This window comes from Micrasema longulum, unplaced genomic scaffold, assembly GCF_059751315.1.
Source record: "Micrasema longulum isolate JH-2025_06_02 unplaced genomic scaffold, ASM5975131v1 h1tg001139l, whole genome shotgun sequence".
In the NCBI taxonomy this organism is placed as follows: Eukaryota; Metazoa; Arthropoda; class Insecta; order Trichoptera; family Brachycentridae; genus Micrasema; species Micrasema longulum.
Window position 1 is genome coordinate 345,635 of NW_028278327.1, and position 17,755 is coordinate 363,389.

Genomic DNA, 17,755 nt, shown 5'->3' on the forward strand with positions numbered 1-17,755 from the left:
AACAGCGCTATAATTTTTTTACGTTTTGTATTTCTGAAATCACTCCGCGTGCGACGTATTAAGTTCTCTTCCGCTTCTTCTCGGTCAGTTCTGTCGATTGGTCTCTTGACGGTAAGTTAACCAGAAATCTTTCACAGCTCTCTTATCTTATCATTGGTTGATTCCTATGAACTAGTGACGTCGTTCGAAGTAGTTAGTAAAAATATTTTTTTCGTTCATTTTTAAGAAACTTTGCCGTAAAATTTAATGCTCTAATTTTAAACGCGAGTAAGAAAACATTTTTTGTATCTAATTTCCCGTAGGGCTGAAGTTCCTCATTGAAAAATGAAGGTCACAAATACTCACCGAGTTCAATTACTAAAAAGCATCAAATTTAACGCCATATTTAAAGTTTTACCAACAATAAAAAATACAATAAAATAATGTTAATTTATATTTTAAATTAAAATGCTCCTTTGTGCTTATTTCACTAAATGATCAACTGTGATTAAAATAGTTTAGAAGAAGTAGATGATGTTTTATCAATGTATTGTATCTCTAGACCCTTTCGATCATCTTTGACGTACATATTTGGTTGAAGAACTTTACTGATGACTTTGCAATTCGTTTTCTTTGTGGGTCGTTAAAATCCACCGAATATAGTCCAAACTTTTCTCTGAAATAATACAAAACATATTAAATATTGACATCCTAAATCAGCGTTTTTCAACCTTTCGAATACGCGACCCCTAGTAAAAAATACTGGCAAACCCCGGGACCTCAATTTCATCATTCTACTCATACATATGTCAATGATTTCAACGACGTTAATTTTTCTTTTTAAATAGAGCATATTATAATTTATCCTAAAACCAAAGTGACTTATTTTTGGAAATTTTAAAAATTAAAAAAGCGTTATTTATTGTTTCAGCATTTACTTTGTGGAATTTAAAAAAAAAAAATTTTTCAAATTAAACACTCTGTAAACCACATAAGAGTTTAATATATTATAACACAACTAGTTTCAGGTATTCTGAATTACCCATCATCAGGTGTAAATATAAACCAAACTAAAATATATACACAGATGATGGGTGGTTGCGAATTATGTGGGTATGCATTGTTAACAATGTATATTGTCACATTTCGAAATTCTTTTTACTTACAACAACTGTTCGCACATTTAGACCTCGAGTAGTGAATCGCGCGTTTATATTGTTGAACGCGTGCCGCATCATCGACTTTGTTTCCACCAACCACCAGTGTTCAGCTCCAGATTGGAGGCCTGTCCTAGTGTTGGTGTCGCTTGCAATTGACCAGTCGGACCACCGCAATTCCATCAAGAACGAACCAGGTTAGTGGCATCCATTCCTAATTCATCTCATTCGTTGGGGTTGTGACCGATTGACACTGCATACCGCATATTGAGGATATTCACTTATTATATTAAATTTAAAATATAGTCCATATCGTAGAAGCCCTAAGGTTTCGCCCCCGCAATTTCTCGCCCCGCATCCGCGTGGGGGTTTCTCTACCAATGGGTGTAATTCAGAATACCTGAAACTATAGTAGGGCCAATTTAATAGGTCACATTTGACACTTCATCAAAATTCAACAACCTTGTAAGGGCGTTAATAAAAAATTATTTAGTTTTTCGAATTTAGAACTGCACAATTGCTTAACTTTTTTCAATTACGATTACATATTTATTATAATAATGACAAAAGAAGGTAATTTTACGATTTACTTTCACTAATAAACCATTCTAAACATGATAAACTTTTTTCTGTTGTAAACGTCGTTACAATGATGCATCAGTAAATCTTTTTTCTTTTTAAACACTAAGGATGTTACCCAGAAAAATCGAATGTTGATAATTTTGTTAAATTATGTACTTATCTTATTTTGTTCCTTAAATTTACGATAGAACTTAATAATGGGACAGGGATTTGACTTATGATTTAAAAAATAAAATTACAGTACCTATAAGTACTTTTTCATAGTAAATGAATTCAATTCACATAATAATGTTTGAAGTCCGAATCGATTCATTAACTTCAATCGATGTTTTTAAGCAGGTCACTCACTATGAAACTAAAACCGACAAATGTCAAATGTGACCTATTAAATTGGCCCTACTATAGTTGCGTTATAATATATTGAACTCTCATGTGGTGAAAATTACAAAGTGTTTCACTTTTAATAAATTATGTTCGTAACTTGGAGTAATAATTTGCTCCCGCTTAAAGATGCGCTCTTTAGCTCTATTGCATAGGACAAGAGAGTTACAAATTTTCGTGTCAGTAAAAACTGTTGAACAACAAACGTGTAAAGGACGGTTTTGGTTTGCGCAACTCTAGAGTACATACGGCCCGTTGTGTTGCTGTAAACTGTAGTGAACTTCGTTGTTGATAATCATGTAATGGTTTTTGTCTGTATGGGCAACTCTATCAGCCATCTAGGCGTATTATTACTCTAGAGTTTGTAATAATGCTCTTACCCATCCTCCTACATATACTTATATTTAATTTCTTACACAAAATCGATCTGCTAAGATTCGCAACAATTCAAAAACTTGTTTTAATTCATCTGTTTATTTTAATTTTGGATTTTTCAATATTTTTTTTAAAAGAGGAATACTTGAGTTCTTACTATTTACTCAAATATTTTAATTTTCCGACCATTTCCTTTGTTTCTTTTTACCCCTTTTTGATTTTGTTTTATCCAACGCAATTCCAACTTTCAACTTCTATTGCAAGACCATAAGGATGTAGTTGTCAACATCAACAAGAGTTCACTTAAAATAACAGCGAACCTATAAACAAATCCCACTAAAAACTAGATGTATCTTGTATATAAGCCACTAACCGGTATCCTCCTAACCATTCGAAATTATCCATAAGGCTCCACGCTGTGTAAGCTGTAACATTGACGCCCTGTTCCATAGCATCCAACATGGCGTTGATATATTGATGGTAATAGTTTATTCTTTCTATGTCATTAATATCTCCCAAATCTGAATAGCCATTTTCAAAAATAAGAATCTCGGGGTTTTTGTATTCATCCTTCAACCAGACGAGAAGTTTTCTGAATCCCCAGGGCACAACCTGAAAATCAAACGAAAACATTCACATCACGTGGAAGATTTAAAAAAAAAAAATATTTTACAAATAATATCCTATTCGGATCTAAATTTGTTACAACCGAGGGGGAAAACATTTTTGAGAAAGGAATATGGAAGTCTAGGCATTTACAGGGTTTATGACCTGTCGTTGGCTGCTCTAAGTAGTAACTTTTAGCAGAATCTAACATTTACCATTCTGTCTATGTCTAAACATCCACATTTCCTCAACTTTTCCATATGTTGACTTTTGCACAGTAAAAGAGCTGAAACCTTTATCATGTGGGTGATATTCATCCGGCAGAACCATTTCACCTACTAGGCAACGTCTGAAAACGACTTTTCAGTTGGTATACTTTTTCTTATTCAAGAGTATAATCAACAATGTTTAAAGTATGTCCAAATGTTTGTAGATAGGGTGGACCTCCTCCCTAGGGAGCAATTCAGATCCAAATTCGTTGCAACAGAGAGGGAAAACATTTTTGATAAGGGAATATTAAAATATAGACATTTACTGGGCTTATGACCTGGCATTGGCTGGTTTAAGTGACCACTTTACTCACTGTATAACATTCACCATTTTGCCTATATTTGAACATACATATTTCTTAAATTCATTGAGATGAATATCTCCACAACAAAAAGGTTTCTGCCCTTTAACTTCACTAAAATTAACAAATGGAAGAATTTAATAAATATGGATGTTCAAATATAGGCCACATAGTAAATGTTACACAGAGTGTAAAGTGGCCAGTTAAACCAGCAAATGACAGGTTATAAGCCCTGTAAATGCCTTGACTTCCAAACTCCCTTCTTTAAGGTATTCTACATCCCTGTTGTAATTTGTTCATGTAATTAATCGATTCTATAATTACATCGATTTTACATGTCGATTATTTATTTATTTATTTAACTTTTGTGCATAATGTTATTTGTACATTGGCGGGCTTATTGCCAAATGGCAATTTCTTCCAACCAATCAATAGAAAAAAAGTTTCATTTTTATAATTCAAGTTACAGAACATATTCAATAGAAAAAAAAATATTAAAAAGCTAAAAGTATATGAAAATAGAAATAAACGTATTTGTTCATAAATTACCTTAAATCAAAACTATTACTCAATGGGAAAAAGGAAAAAAGAGGAAAGAGGAAAAAGGAAAAAGGAAAGGAGGAGAGATTAAGGAAGAGAAAGGAGATGTTTTTTCAGACGGGATTTAAACAGAGATAATGTAGTAACATCTTTGATGGTGGGTGGGAGATGATTCCACAGTCGAGCCGCATGGACACTATATGAGTTAGAGAAGAAAGAGGAATTGTGGATGGGTATTAAGAAAGTGCCTTGAGAATTAGAACGATTACACGGTTTTCATGAAATTTTAAAGAGAAAAATATATACCTTCAACCAATTGGAAGCAGGAGACGATGGCCAACTCGCAGGTTGGTACTCAACAATACCTAAATCATCCCAATAACTCGGACTTTCGAAATGGTCACCAGTTTGAGCCGCCTTGCTCACAGAGCTGGTGTAGTGGTTCAACCCAAGGTAGTCGTATGTTCCCTTGATATATTCCACCTCTTCAGGGGTGAAAGAAGGAAGACGAGAAAAACTAAAGCCTTGATCGAGACTAAGAGCTGCTATACGTTCCTTCATCACGGGTGGATAATCCCCTTTTTCGGAGTAAATAGGATGAGCATACCAACCGACCTAGAATTGATGTATTTCAAATTACGATTTAGCTATCAAAATAAAGTTATAATAACATCGGCAATAAAAAAACAAACTCGCAAACTTATCAAAGACAATTGGGAAATATCACATAATACGAATATCAATAAATCAATGTGAAATGGATTTTATCATTATCATCATAATTCCACGTCCGCTCCCCAGTTGGAGCATATAGTATCCACAAAGAGCCTCCATGCATCTCTATCTGCTGCCAACTCCTTTGCGTCCTCCCAAGTTAATATAAGTGAAAATATTGAACAGCTTAAATATTATAAATTGATATAGTAAGTGTTCAATAGTGATAAATTTCGTTAGAATAAGTATAGATGTAAATATTGTGTTGTAAATATATATTCGACTATGTTTATCATAGAACTAAATAAAATAATTAATAAAAAAAGTCAGGTTCTCGTCTCGAAGCTCTGGCATAAACTGCGGACAAACAGTCAGCAGTGGACGTCCAGGACGTCGAGAACATGATGCCTTGTGAAGTAGGCAAGCGTGGTTAACGCTCTCAGGAGGCATCTGCAGTATGTGGCCTAGTCAACCGTATTGCCTCCGCTAGACGACAGTTGTCACCGGAGTTTGCTGCGTCCGTTCTCTTACTACTTCATTCCTTACGAAGTATTTTTGCATGTGCATATTTATTATGTATGTGTGTATATGTATGTATGTAGTATGTATGCGTGTATGTGTATATATTCATATATTTAATTTTATTTTTACATTTAATGTAAACTGTATTTTTTTCTTTTCTTTTCTTCTCTTTTGGGCCATAACTGTTTTTCTGTTTCTTCGATATTATTTTTATTTATGGGAAAAATATTCGAAAACCATATTTGCCGCAACAAATCGGTTTCTTAGAACAGGCATTTGCCCATATAGGAACCGATTGCAACATTAGGCATACTAATATTTCTGGCTTGCCAACTCTTCATATACTGAGCCTACTCCTAGTACAAGCAGAATTTGCCAGAGTGTTTTTGTGCCATTTTTGTAACAATGTATGTATAAACTAATAAATAAATAAAAATAAATCAAGTTTAACCACCGCACGCCCAAGATTCTTCTGAGACACTTATTCTCAAAACTCAGAATATTACTGTTTTGGGCCCTAGTGAGGTGCCACGATCGCATCCATAGAGGAGGAAAGGTGTTAAAACAATTAATTGTATTTTTAAAATCAATATGAAACTTGTGGAGAAACGTTTTCATACATAACTTAAACCAAAATTAAATTTGAATCGGCTCGTGGTCCTGTAGCTAGTATCGTGAACTCACGAATGAAACGTCCGAGATTCGCACCTCACAGTACCACAACTTGATTCCCATTTTCTTAGAGTGAATTGTTCACAACTTGTCGAAAATGGCTACCAAAATTGGAATATTTGAGCAAATCGTAAGAACCCAAATGTTCCTTTTTTATTAAAGAAAAAAAAGTCGAAAATATGTCTTTACTAAAACGGACATGTTTGACCTTGACAATTGTGACGTTAAGATTCGTGACGATGTTCTATTTAAATTTAAACAGTCACAAACAAAGTTCAAAATAAACCCGAATCAAGAGATATTAGAGGCGCGGCCAATGCAATGGACCCTTTTCGCGAGAATTTAGAATTATAATTTGAAAATATTTTTATGCCACAAATAAGTGCAAAAACACTCATTTTTACTTGATAGTATTTCATAGACCCTTATTAATTTAAAATTCAAAGGATCAAAAGAATCGGCTGACGCAAAAGAACAATGTAGATATACTTATTTTATTAATATAGTATTTATGTCAAGTGTAATATTAGAAAGTTTACTTGAAATTGTAATGCACGCTCGGATGCTTCCTGATCTGCAGCGGAGTCTGGATTTTCAGGTTCGTGCCACCCAGCGCTGACAGTCAAACCAATTCGTCCTGTGGAATCAAGTTATTACTCAGATAAAATTAGTTTCAAAGGTATGATATCAGAAAATGTCTTTTTATAAATTCTCCAATCGTCAGACAACACCGGTTCGGAAACGATTATGGTGAAATTGGTATGTTTCGTTTTCCATTGTCAGTTTTTAAATTGTTTGAAAACTTTTACGGCGATAAAATTAAAATAACTTACATCATTAGAATCAAAATCATTTGGGCTTTTTATTTTTATTATTTACACTTACACCTACAATGTAAACAATTTTTTTTTGCCTAAAACTGTTTTTCAAAAACATTTTATTATTCACCTACCAACTTTAATGATATATTTTATCTTTATTTATGTAAATCTATAAAGCATAATGTAATTCGATGCTTTTAAAAATGATAATGCTTTTTAAATATATATATATAACATATTGACTTAATATACCATGAAACGCTTGAATCGTAATTTCGTACCTGTCTAGTAAAAGCTCTCTAGGCGTAACTAATAATAAATAAATACAAACATTCTCTCTTACCATTTTGAGCTGCCTTAAAAACATCTTTGTAAAGGTGGTAAACCCTGGCATGAGCTTTTATCAGTGTGTGTGAGCACAAATAGCCCCCAATACCATGAATATTCAGTACAGGAGCCTTTCCGTCGCCGCTATATCCAGATTCACAAATTTCAAAAGGCTCATTGAATGTCAACCAGTCGGTTACTCGATCTCCAAAAGTCTCAAACACAACTCTAGCAAAATTTGTGAAGTGTTCTTCCATGAGTGGATTGAGCCAGCCTCCGATGTTTTGAAGAGGCTGCGGTAGATCCCAGTGATACAGTGTTATAGCCGGCGTGATGCCGTTCTCAATCAGTAGGTCTATGAGCTTGTTGTAGTAAGAAATTCCATCAGCACTGATTTTGTCGTCGAATCCGGTTGGGAGGATCCTGGACCAAGATAAAGAGAATCTATAGTAATCTACGCCAATTTCTTTCAACATCTCCACATCTCTTACATAATTGTTGTAAGAGTCGCACGCAATGTCTCCAGTGTCTCTATTACTGACAAGATGTCCTGAAGTATGAGTCAAATAATCCCAAATGTTTTCGCCTTTATCTGTAATACATAAAAAGGAATGTTTAACAGTACCTTCTATTTGGAAAAAAAAGACAAACTATAAACCCACAAAGAGTTGATAATTTTTGTACAATAAAATGTATGTATTTTCGGCCTGTATCAATCCACCCTACTCTTATTTGACAAAATATCCACATTTCCTCAACTCTTCCATATTTATTTATTTATTTATATACGGCATTTCTGCCATTTACATATATGTAGTATAAAGAGTGCTTAGAAATAAAAAGATTAAAAATAAAAAAAATCGAGTATGAAATATTAATATACTCGTACTATACACATTATTAATTACTTGAAATACATACATATTTTAAAGAAATTATACAATAACAAAATACATTAATCAATCAAATTATAACTATTCCAACCCAATCTTCTGAAGATGATTTGCTCTTTTTGATAAAAATATGTTGGTCACTTTATTTTTTAAGTTAGGCAGAGATAAACTAAATATATCAAAATGTGATGCATATTCATTCCCGGTATTCTGTAATCTAACAATAGGTGAGTTATATTGAGCTACCGTTCGAGAATTTTGACAATAAAATATTGTAGATGTTCTGCTTAATCTAGGTGGTACATAGAATGAAATCAATTTCAGTAGATCGGGGGTATCAAACATTGGTTTTATTATTTTATATAAAGTCATAAGATCGGTCGATGTTCTTCGTTCTTGCAATTTAGTTAATTTAAGAGAGTCTAAAATTTTGTTATAAGTTAATTGATTAGTAGAAAAACCCATCTTAAAATTAATATATCTAAGAAATTTATTCTGAATTCTCTCAATAGAATCTGAGAAAGTGATTTGATAAGGTGACCATATTGGAGAATTATAATCTAGTTGGCTTCTAACAAGAGATGTGTAAAGATATTTTAATGTGTTTATATTATTAAAATCTTTTCCGGTTCTAAGTACAAATCCTAATAATTTTACAGCTTTGTTAGATATTTTAATATGTTGACTTTTGTGAAGTAAAAGAGCTGAAACCTTTATCACGTGGGTGAGATTCATCCGGCTGAACCAAATCACCTACTAGGCAACATCTGAAAACCATTTCCAAATTTTTTATACTTCTTCTTTTACCAGATTAAAAGTCAATAGATGGAAGAGTTGAGGAAATGTGGATGTTCAAACATGGGCAGAATGGTGAATGTTGCGGTGTGTGTGTGTGTGTAAAGTGGCCACTTAAACCAGCCAACGACAGGTCATAAGCCCTGTAAATGCCTAAACTTCCATATTCCCTTCTCAAAAATATTTTCCCTCTCTGTTGAAATAAATTTAAATATGAACAACTCCCTAGGGAGGAAATCCAGCCTGTCTGCAAGCATTTGGACATAATCAAACATTGCACAATTTTTCACATTAAAACTAAATCTCAGAGTAGTAAAGTTCTGATATATTACATAATAACAAAGCCCCATGTTTCGGAAGCCATTTGTAACCCTCAAAAGAGTTTATTATTTTTGTAATTAAAAATAATTTATGAATTTTTCTCATAGGTTTTTTTTTATCTTCTCTTGGCCATGCTAATATTTGCTATCATAATGCCAATACCGAATTCATTGAGCGTTGCAGAACCATAGCATTCGCTTTATTTTCAATATCAAAAAATATGACGATGTATACCCTACCGCATCATTGCATATTCCTCAGCTTTCTGTCTAGTCTTTTTAGCAATACATTTATGGACTAAACACAACACGGCATGGTTAAATTCGAATCAGGAGTTGCATACTGAGCGACGTCTACAAAGAAACTAATGGATAAAAACGTAAACCTACTCATTTATAAGTAGTTGAGTCGCCTTCTGTTTGATGTGCGTATGCATTTTCTGGACTATTCTTAATTCTATGTTTATGTACATATTTTTTTAAAGCACTAACATGACCTATTTTTTTTACCTGTCAGTTTTTGGTTGGCTGTAAGATATTTGTTTTTGCAATAATTTGCCGTGTGTTTTTGTATTTAAAGTTAAAATAAATAAATACACATTATTTTCATAATCTTGGTATAGGATCTAAAATATCTGAAAATTACCCGATGCATTCCAACCACCTTCAATTTGGTATGAGGCAGTCGCAACTCCAAACAGAAATCCTTCGGGAAATGCGCGGTGGGTTGCATTATTCTGCGCGTGGGCACTGAAACAATACACACATTATATAAATCATATAGAATCTAGTACGAAATTTAGAAGTTCAAACGTTTTGAGAAAAAATAACATTGAGACACACTGATAAATAATTTCTTTTCCATAATTCATAAAAATAAAATATACAATTTAGTTCTGTTATAGCAAAATAAATTAAAAATCATAAATACTCCAGTCATTTAACTAGAGCGCACTCCTACTCACTGCCAATAACCGACTGATTGAACGAATTTTTTCTTTTATTTTGTCTCCTGTGAAATATTGTGACAGTGCAAATAAACGTCGGCCACAAAACAGCGTCTCTTTCTTCTTTATTATAAGTTCTACTATCGTGCTCTTCCCTGTACAGTAAAACAGAATTATAGTGGTTTGGTATCACTTTTATATAATTTTTCTTCGCGTAACAAGGATAAATATTTTTTGTATCCAGCACATTTATGCAAATTTAACTTTCAAAATCCACTGTGAAAATGTCTATTTGAAGATTACAAAAATACAACTTCGTCGTTTAAATAAATAAGAGAGATATATCAAGTCTCGTATCCTACGTAGACTCATGTTAATCCACAGCCACACATGAGTTAAATTAAACTTAACATGGTTTCCAGCACTACATACGAAAAGCATAACACTAAATATGCCAACTCCCGACCGCGACACGGTACAAATTACTAGTACATATGTAAATACATCATTTTACATTAACACATATTCTACCTAGAGGATGTCTCCTGCAACGGTAACCGAAACATTGGAACGAATCCAACCTACACGAAATCACCAAAAAAAGACGATTTTTATTTTTATTTTATTTTATTATTTTTATTTTATTATTTTTTCACGCCCATAAAGCTTTTACATACATGAAAGTTTTACAAAATATAAGTATATAAACAACATTAAATTAAAAAAATACAATATAAAGCAACAAAAGATAGAACAGTGTTAAGAAGTAAAGTTGGTATAAAAAAAAGAAGATGAGTCTATAAACAACATAGATTTTAAAAAAAACACAATATAAAGAAATAAAATATAGGAACAGTGTTAAGAAGTATAGTTGGTATAAAAATAAAAAGATGAGTGTATTAACAACATAAATTTTTAAAAAATACAATGTAAAGTAATAAAATATAGAACTGTGTTTAAAAGTTGAGTTGGTTTTAAAAAAAATAAAGCAATATATGTATATATATTTCTATTCTTTTTTTTAATAAGCTAAAGAAATACAATTAAAGGTTTAAAGCAGCTAGGTACATAATGTTATAAAATACAATATGAACAGAATATTAAGTTCTATTTGATAAGGAACATATACATTGATATTTAAAATTTACAAGACTCACGCTAAAGACATCGATGTTGTTAGCATATTGGTTCGCGAGTACATGCATCCGCATTACTTGCGAATTCGCGCTGTAATTGGTCGATGATGGACCGCAGAAGAACAAAGTATTACATCGGGTAACTCGACCAGGCACTCGTACATTAATCAAATTGATAAGTTCACAACAATCGAACATCGACATTATTATTTTAAACAAAAAAGCAAGTCATTTAATTTTCGTCTGTTTTCTAATGTTTGGATGTTTAAATAATCATTTAAGTATGAGTAATTTATGTATTCAATCGGTATACTTAATTTAAAATTGATAAAACGCAGAAATTTATGCTGAACTCTTTCGATGTCCTTAACATGAACCCTGTAATGCGGTGACCATATAACTGAGTAATACTCGAGTTGACTTCGCACTAGGGCAATATACAATGTTTTTATTATGTTTATAGACTCAAAATCACGTATCGTGCGCAGCAAAAACCCTAAGGTTCTCATGCTCTTATTTGTAATTTTTTTTCTATATGTTTGATAAAACTCAGTTTACAACAATAAGCGGTTTCTACGCACCTTTTCAATTAAATAAAGACGTTTTTTACAAAATACGGTTTATTTTCATACCTCAAAAACAGTGCCCACAAAATTGCAAATACTTTGATTACCATCTCTCTTCTAAAATATAATCCTAAATTTTAATTTAACTTTTTTGCCTGAAGCCTATATATACAATTTTAATCAATTTTTATCATAAGTTATTATAATCACATTTTCCGATCGAATTGTGACGTTACGGATCAATCATCAACAAAAACCGGTACCATAACTAAGTTACATAAATACTAAACATTGATGTATAATTCTGTGGCATTTCGGTAGAGGCACAAGTCGCGATTTCTTTTTTTACGGAATTTCAAAAAAACCCTATGTAGAAAATATGTTGTACAGATTAAAAACATAATTTTACGTCAAAAAAACATATTTTCACGTTAAACTTTGTCGCGAGACTGCAAAAGTTTAGGTATTTTAGCATTTTCCCTAGAATTATAAATTTTTTTTTTTGGGTATAAAAACAATCTTATTTTAAAATATTTATTACAAAGTTAAAACGTAAACAAAACCGATCAAAATTACAATTAACTGTTATCACGTTTACTTTTGAAAACTGGCATTATTTTTTTGATGTTTTTTATAACCCCGTCTCTTTTTTGGTTTCTGCAGATAGAAGCTCATGTTTCCTTAGCTATTTTGACAATTTGTTCAGTGTCTCGACTTGAAAGGGAAACTTCATTGATGGAAGGAAGTATCTCTCGCAAGGTGTCGCGAAAGTGATTAAACCGGTCACTGGATATTCCTAATTTGTAGATTAAAGTGTCATTCGTCTTTTATTTCATGTTTTTTACTGATTCAATTGCACAGTCGATTTTGAGTGATGATTAAATAAACTATAAATGCGTAAAATTAAGAGAAATTTTATAATTATGTATTTTAACATATTTTTTCTGTCACTCCCTCGCAGATACCTCTCCGATATTTTACGAAAAAGACAACTGCACGTCGCGTGAGACTGATTATACATAATTTAAATCGACAAAATCGAGGTTTGAGATAATCGTTCTCGATTTTAAATCGCACCCCAAAACTATACTGATTTAACAGTTTGTATCCCGGAGCCGTGTAAACACGTGATTATATAACCACGCGTTGTGTCCCGGTCCCGTGTTTCCACGTGTTTTATCAGCTGTCTAAAAGAGTGCATTTTATTGACATCTAGTGACTTTTATTAGTACTTTTTCGCTGCTGGCAAACCACGTGAAAACACGAGGCCGGGACACAACGCGTGGTTATTTTAAATATGTGTTTACACGGCTCCGGGATACAAACAAAGCTCAATTAAAGGAATGAGACCCTGTATATGTGCGAACACTGCAATGTGGCTCTCCATAAAGGCCAATGTTGGCAAAACTATCATACAAAAATGACGTATTAAATTGTTTCAAATAAATATGGGAAGTTTCAATTGATTTATCGCAATATTTTTATAATTATGACACTTTTAAGAAACCCTTCACAAAGCATAAAACTTCACAAAAATGGGCCGGGCACAGGGTAAATTCTATGTGTATTTCGCCGGTACTCAAAGTGTTATTTGTTTTTTTAGAAAGCGTATTCGAATAAAATTGTCTGTATCGGTAACTTTTCAAAATTATTTTTATCGTATTTATATACCGTATGTCCGAAGACGGCAGATAAAGGGGCGCTTGTTGTATATATATTACATATGTAAAGAATGTATCAAAAAAACAAAGTCATCAAGAGAAATCTTCCGTGTCCGTACTGACTACGAACGAGCAGTTGGGTGGCAAATGCTTTCAGCAATTTCCGTATTTAAAGAACTACGGAGGCCGAACTTGCCACAATCGAGTAGGAATCGGGTGTTTCTGTTAAAATGAAGTGGACTTATTTTTGTCGTTTGTTGAAATTATGCGAGTGTTTATCTTCAATTCCTACCCTTATGGGCGTTATCGCCACAGCGAAATGAGTAATGAAAGATGTCGTCTGCTGGCAGGGACATAAGAATCAATATTGGAGTTTTAGATAAATTTTAATATGATTTGCATGGGGTTCTACAGATAAATAAAAAGGCAACAAGAACTGCTCAAAAAAGTCAAACCATCAGAAGAATATGGTCAGCCAGTACATCATCCGATAGAAATACCATATAAAACGTAAGAAAAGCATATAAAAATATATTTACTTTTTTTACCACTATCCTAGAACGTCCCGACGAGATCCTAGCAAAATGTAGCAACGCTACTCATGTGCCAAATTCCTGGGAGAAAATATGGTAATACGTTTGTATGAAGTGAAGTCAGACCGCCTTTCCTCTTAACTCTTAAATGCTGTGCTAAATTCTTTCCACGCGCTGCTGCAACATTATGTTACCTCAAGCAAAAGGCAAAATATTCTGAAGTTCAGACATTTGAAAAAAAACATAGAGATATACTGTTAAATAATTCCATTTCAATAACTTACAAAAATTATAGTATGATTTTGGCCTGTTACAGCAAAATAAATCAAAAATCATAAATATGCCGGTCGTCTAATTAGCGTGCACTCCTGCTCACTGCCAATAACCAACTGATTCAACGAATTTCTTCTTTTGTTTTGTATCTTTTACACAAACTCCAGCCACAGAACAGCGTCTCTGTCTTCTTTGCTATAAGTACTAATCTCGTGCTGTTTCTTGTACAGTAATCTTGTACAGGCATCACTTTCATTTGTATAATTATTCTTCGCACAGTAAGTTTAAATATTTTTCGTATGAAAATCCAGCATATTTATCCAAATTTTACTTTCAATATCCACTGGGAAAATGTCCATTTGAAGATTACACAAAATACAACTTTATCATTAATAAATAAGAGACATATCCAGTATTTTATTCTACATAGACTGTTCGTGCATTGATAACACCAATCGCAGTGTATCTTGATCATTTTAAATATTTTATATCAACCATCTCAGGAATCGAACACGAGACCTTTTGCATGGTAGGCAAACGCGCTGATCATTACACCACGAGGCCGACTTAATTTTAATACAAGATTTATGTAATTGTTCACCTAATCGTACTTTCGAAATGTACGACATTGACTAATTTTATTAATGTAACGAAAAATTTTTTCCGAATTTTTATCTCTTCATTTTCAGAGCGACTTTAAGGGTGGAACTTTTTTATTGACATGTACCTCTTTACCTAAATGCCACAAAATTTATTCATATTAAATTATATTATTATGTATTATCTGATAATTATTCTAGAAAGAAATGTTATCACTAGATTTAACAACTGTGTACATAAGATTATGTCCGCATTTAAATCTATTGTTTATTTTCTTGCCTTATTGCTAATGTAATCAGTGATTCGGTAAATAAATGATAACATTTATATGGTTTACGCTATTTTCAAATTAACTTTGTATAGAAAGAAAGCTTGACTTTGAATATTGAACGGTAACTAAAATACACCGATGCCATGCTCCATTAGCTGGTACTCCTCACTCCTCACACCTGACTCACCTTTATTTTAGAGCATGAACACCTAGGGTGGATCGATCTTGTATGGAGAAAATTTTTTTTTCATAACAGCCCTGTGCGGAAAAAATGTTCTTTAGTACGTAAAATAAAATAAAAAATATTTTTTAAGGGTAAGGTTTGCCGTGAGGGGGATGAATTTTAGACTTTTTTTTTTTAATCCATGTTTTTGTAAGATGATTTTGGATACTAAATGATTGTTTTTCCGCAGTATAAATATGCATAAATTGTAATTATTAATTAAATAATATATTGCGATAGCGTTGATAATGTACCTATTCCTCCATCCTCTCAAATCAGTTAAAACTCCATCAAACTGAGCGAGCGGCCGTCAGAATAGCATGCGCGACCGCTGTTCCTAGTAAATAAATTACTATTATATTGTGTGAATTGTGTGAGTCTATGAACTTGAACTAGTTTTACACTATAGCGATACTAAGAAAAGACATGATTTGTCATATTTTCGGGTCTGTTTAATTAATAATTAGATAATTCAAGTATGTCTTAGTAAAGCAATTTTTTTTCGTAATACGACTTACGTATTTAAGTTTTGTTTTATATTTATTTTTTTCTTTCATTCCTGATCGAAATATAAAGGTCGCGTTATATTCGGGCTAATACGGAATACCGTAAAACAGTAGTTTTTATTTTAAGGAAAAAATATATTTCCAGCAAGAATAACAACTTTGATATGTATAAAAACTAGGTTAAAATTGACTTTGTTAGCGAAGTGTCGTGGTTAGGCACTTTTTTAGTACTAACCTTTTTTTTCATATCCATCTATAAGTAGATATCATTGAGGCCTCCAGGAGTCTATCATAAGCTTGCAGTCGCCTCCCAATCCCACGTCCCCAAGTTCCGCTGAATAAAACCGGAGAGGCAACTTGGGTTAAAGCTTTCATGGGGCATCATATATAGATTATCCCTCCTGATTCCTACACTAAAATATAAAATAGATACTTCTTAAAAGCGGAAAAAATCCACTTTGAGAAATACAAACCTTGTACGTAATAAGCTTAGGTAAAAATCCTTGAAAAGGGCAGTCGAGTGGAAAAAAATAAGTCTGACCCGTAGAGCAGTAGTTGTTAAGAATGCCTAACATGATTTAAATCCTGTGCTCAATTCTTAGGAAGGTCGACTGGAAATATTGATCTAAATAAAATATGCATATAGTCAAATTGACACTTGCGATTTTGGAATACCTCAGGGTACGATGATAGGTCCGCTTTTATTTATTCTCTATGTCAATGACATATTTTGTAAAAATTTAAATTAAAAAATAATATCATATGCCGATGATACGGTTGTTTTAGTTGAAGGAGTTAACTGGAACCATGTAATATTAGTAGCGAATGACGTTATAAATAAATTGAAATTATGGTTTGACAAAAATATATTATCTTTAAATACGGAAAAGACAAAAATTATCCCATTTTTCATTGACAAAACAAATTTATATTCATTAGTAAAAATAATTATTCACCAAAGCAATTGTAACAAAACTAACTACAATCTTACATGTTCAGTACTTGATAAAAAAGATACAATTAAATATTGGTGTATACATAGACCAAAACTTAAAATGGAAAGACCATATTAGTGAACTAGTTAAACGAATTAGAAAATGCATCTACATATTTATTAGATTAAGGAATGGTTTATAAATCAATCATTTAAAAATAGCTTATTACTCAATTGTACAATATTTGTTACAATATGGTATTGTATGATGGGGTGGTGCATATGCCAATATATTAAACCCTCTTAAAATAGAACAAAGATTAATTATTAAAGTAACTTTAAAGAAACCCTCAACATTTAATACGGAAAGTCTATATAAAATATTTAAGGTTAATACAGTAGACACTCTTTTTAAAATAAATTTGATAATACTAATTAATAAAGCAGAAAAAATTAAAGAATTTGAGATAAATAGGTCACTCAGACATAATATTAAAATTCCATACAAGTCATGGTCAAAATAGCTTTGTCTTTAATGATGTAAATAATTATAATAATCTTTCCAATGAACTAAAAACTATTAAAAATAATATATCAATATATAAATTTAAAGTTAATCTAAATAAAAATTTTGAACACGTTTAAAAACAACATTAAATTTTTATAAGTATGAATGTATTATTCTTTTATATTTTTTCTTTAAATATCCTATGTTTTTATTTTACTTTTTAATACACTCGTATTTAAAATTAAATAAACTCCTATAAATAAACAACTAAAACAGCGTAAGTCACTCTCCAAGCACAAGAGTTAAGTCTCTTTTTTTGGAGAGTTACAGTGATAACATTTA

The 17,755-nt window shown here is 32.1% G+C and overlaps 1 protein-coding gene across 1 annotated transcript; it reads right to left on the reverse strand.

Moving 5' to 3' along the window:
- Positions 1 to 537: 537 nt before the first annotated feature.
- Positions 538 to 10,711, reverse strand: LOC148276838 (myrosinase 1-like). Its single transcript, XM_088233679.1, has 7 exons — positions 10,707 to 10,711; positions 9,902 to 10,005; positions 7,264 to 7,839; positions 6,639 to 6,736; positions 4,498 to 4,806; positions 2,848 to 3,086; positions 538 to 655 (listed from the first exon to the last, which is right to left on the reverse strand). The coding sequence occupies exons 1-7, from the start codon at positions 10,709 to 10,711 to the stop codon at positions 538 to 540; spliced, it is 1,449 nt and encodes a 482-aa protein (XP_088089805.1).
- Between the last annotated feature and the right edge of the window lie 7,044 nt (positions 10,712 to 17,755).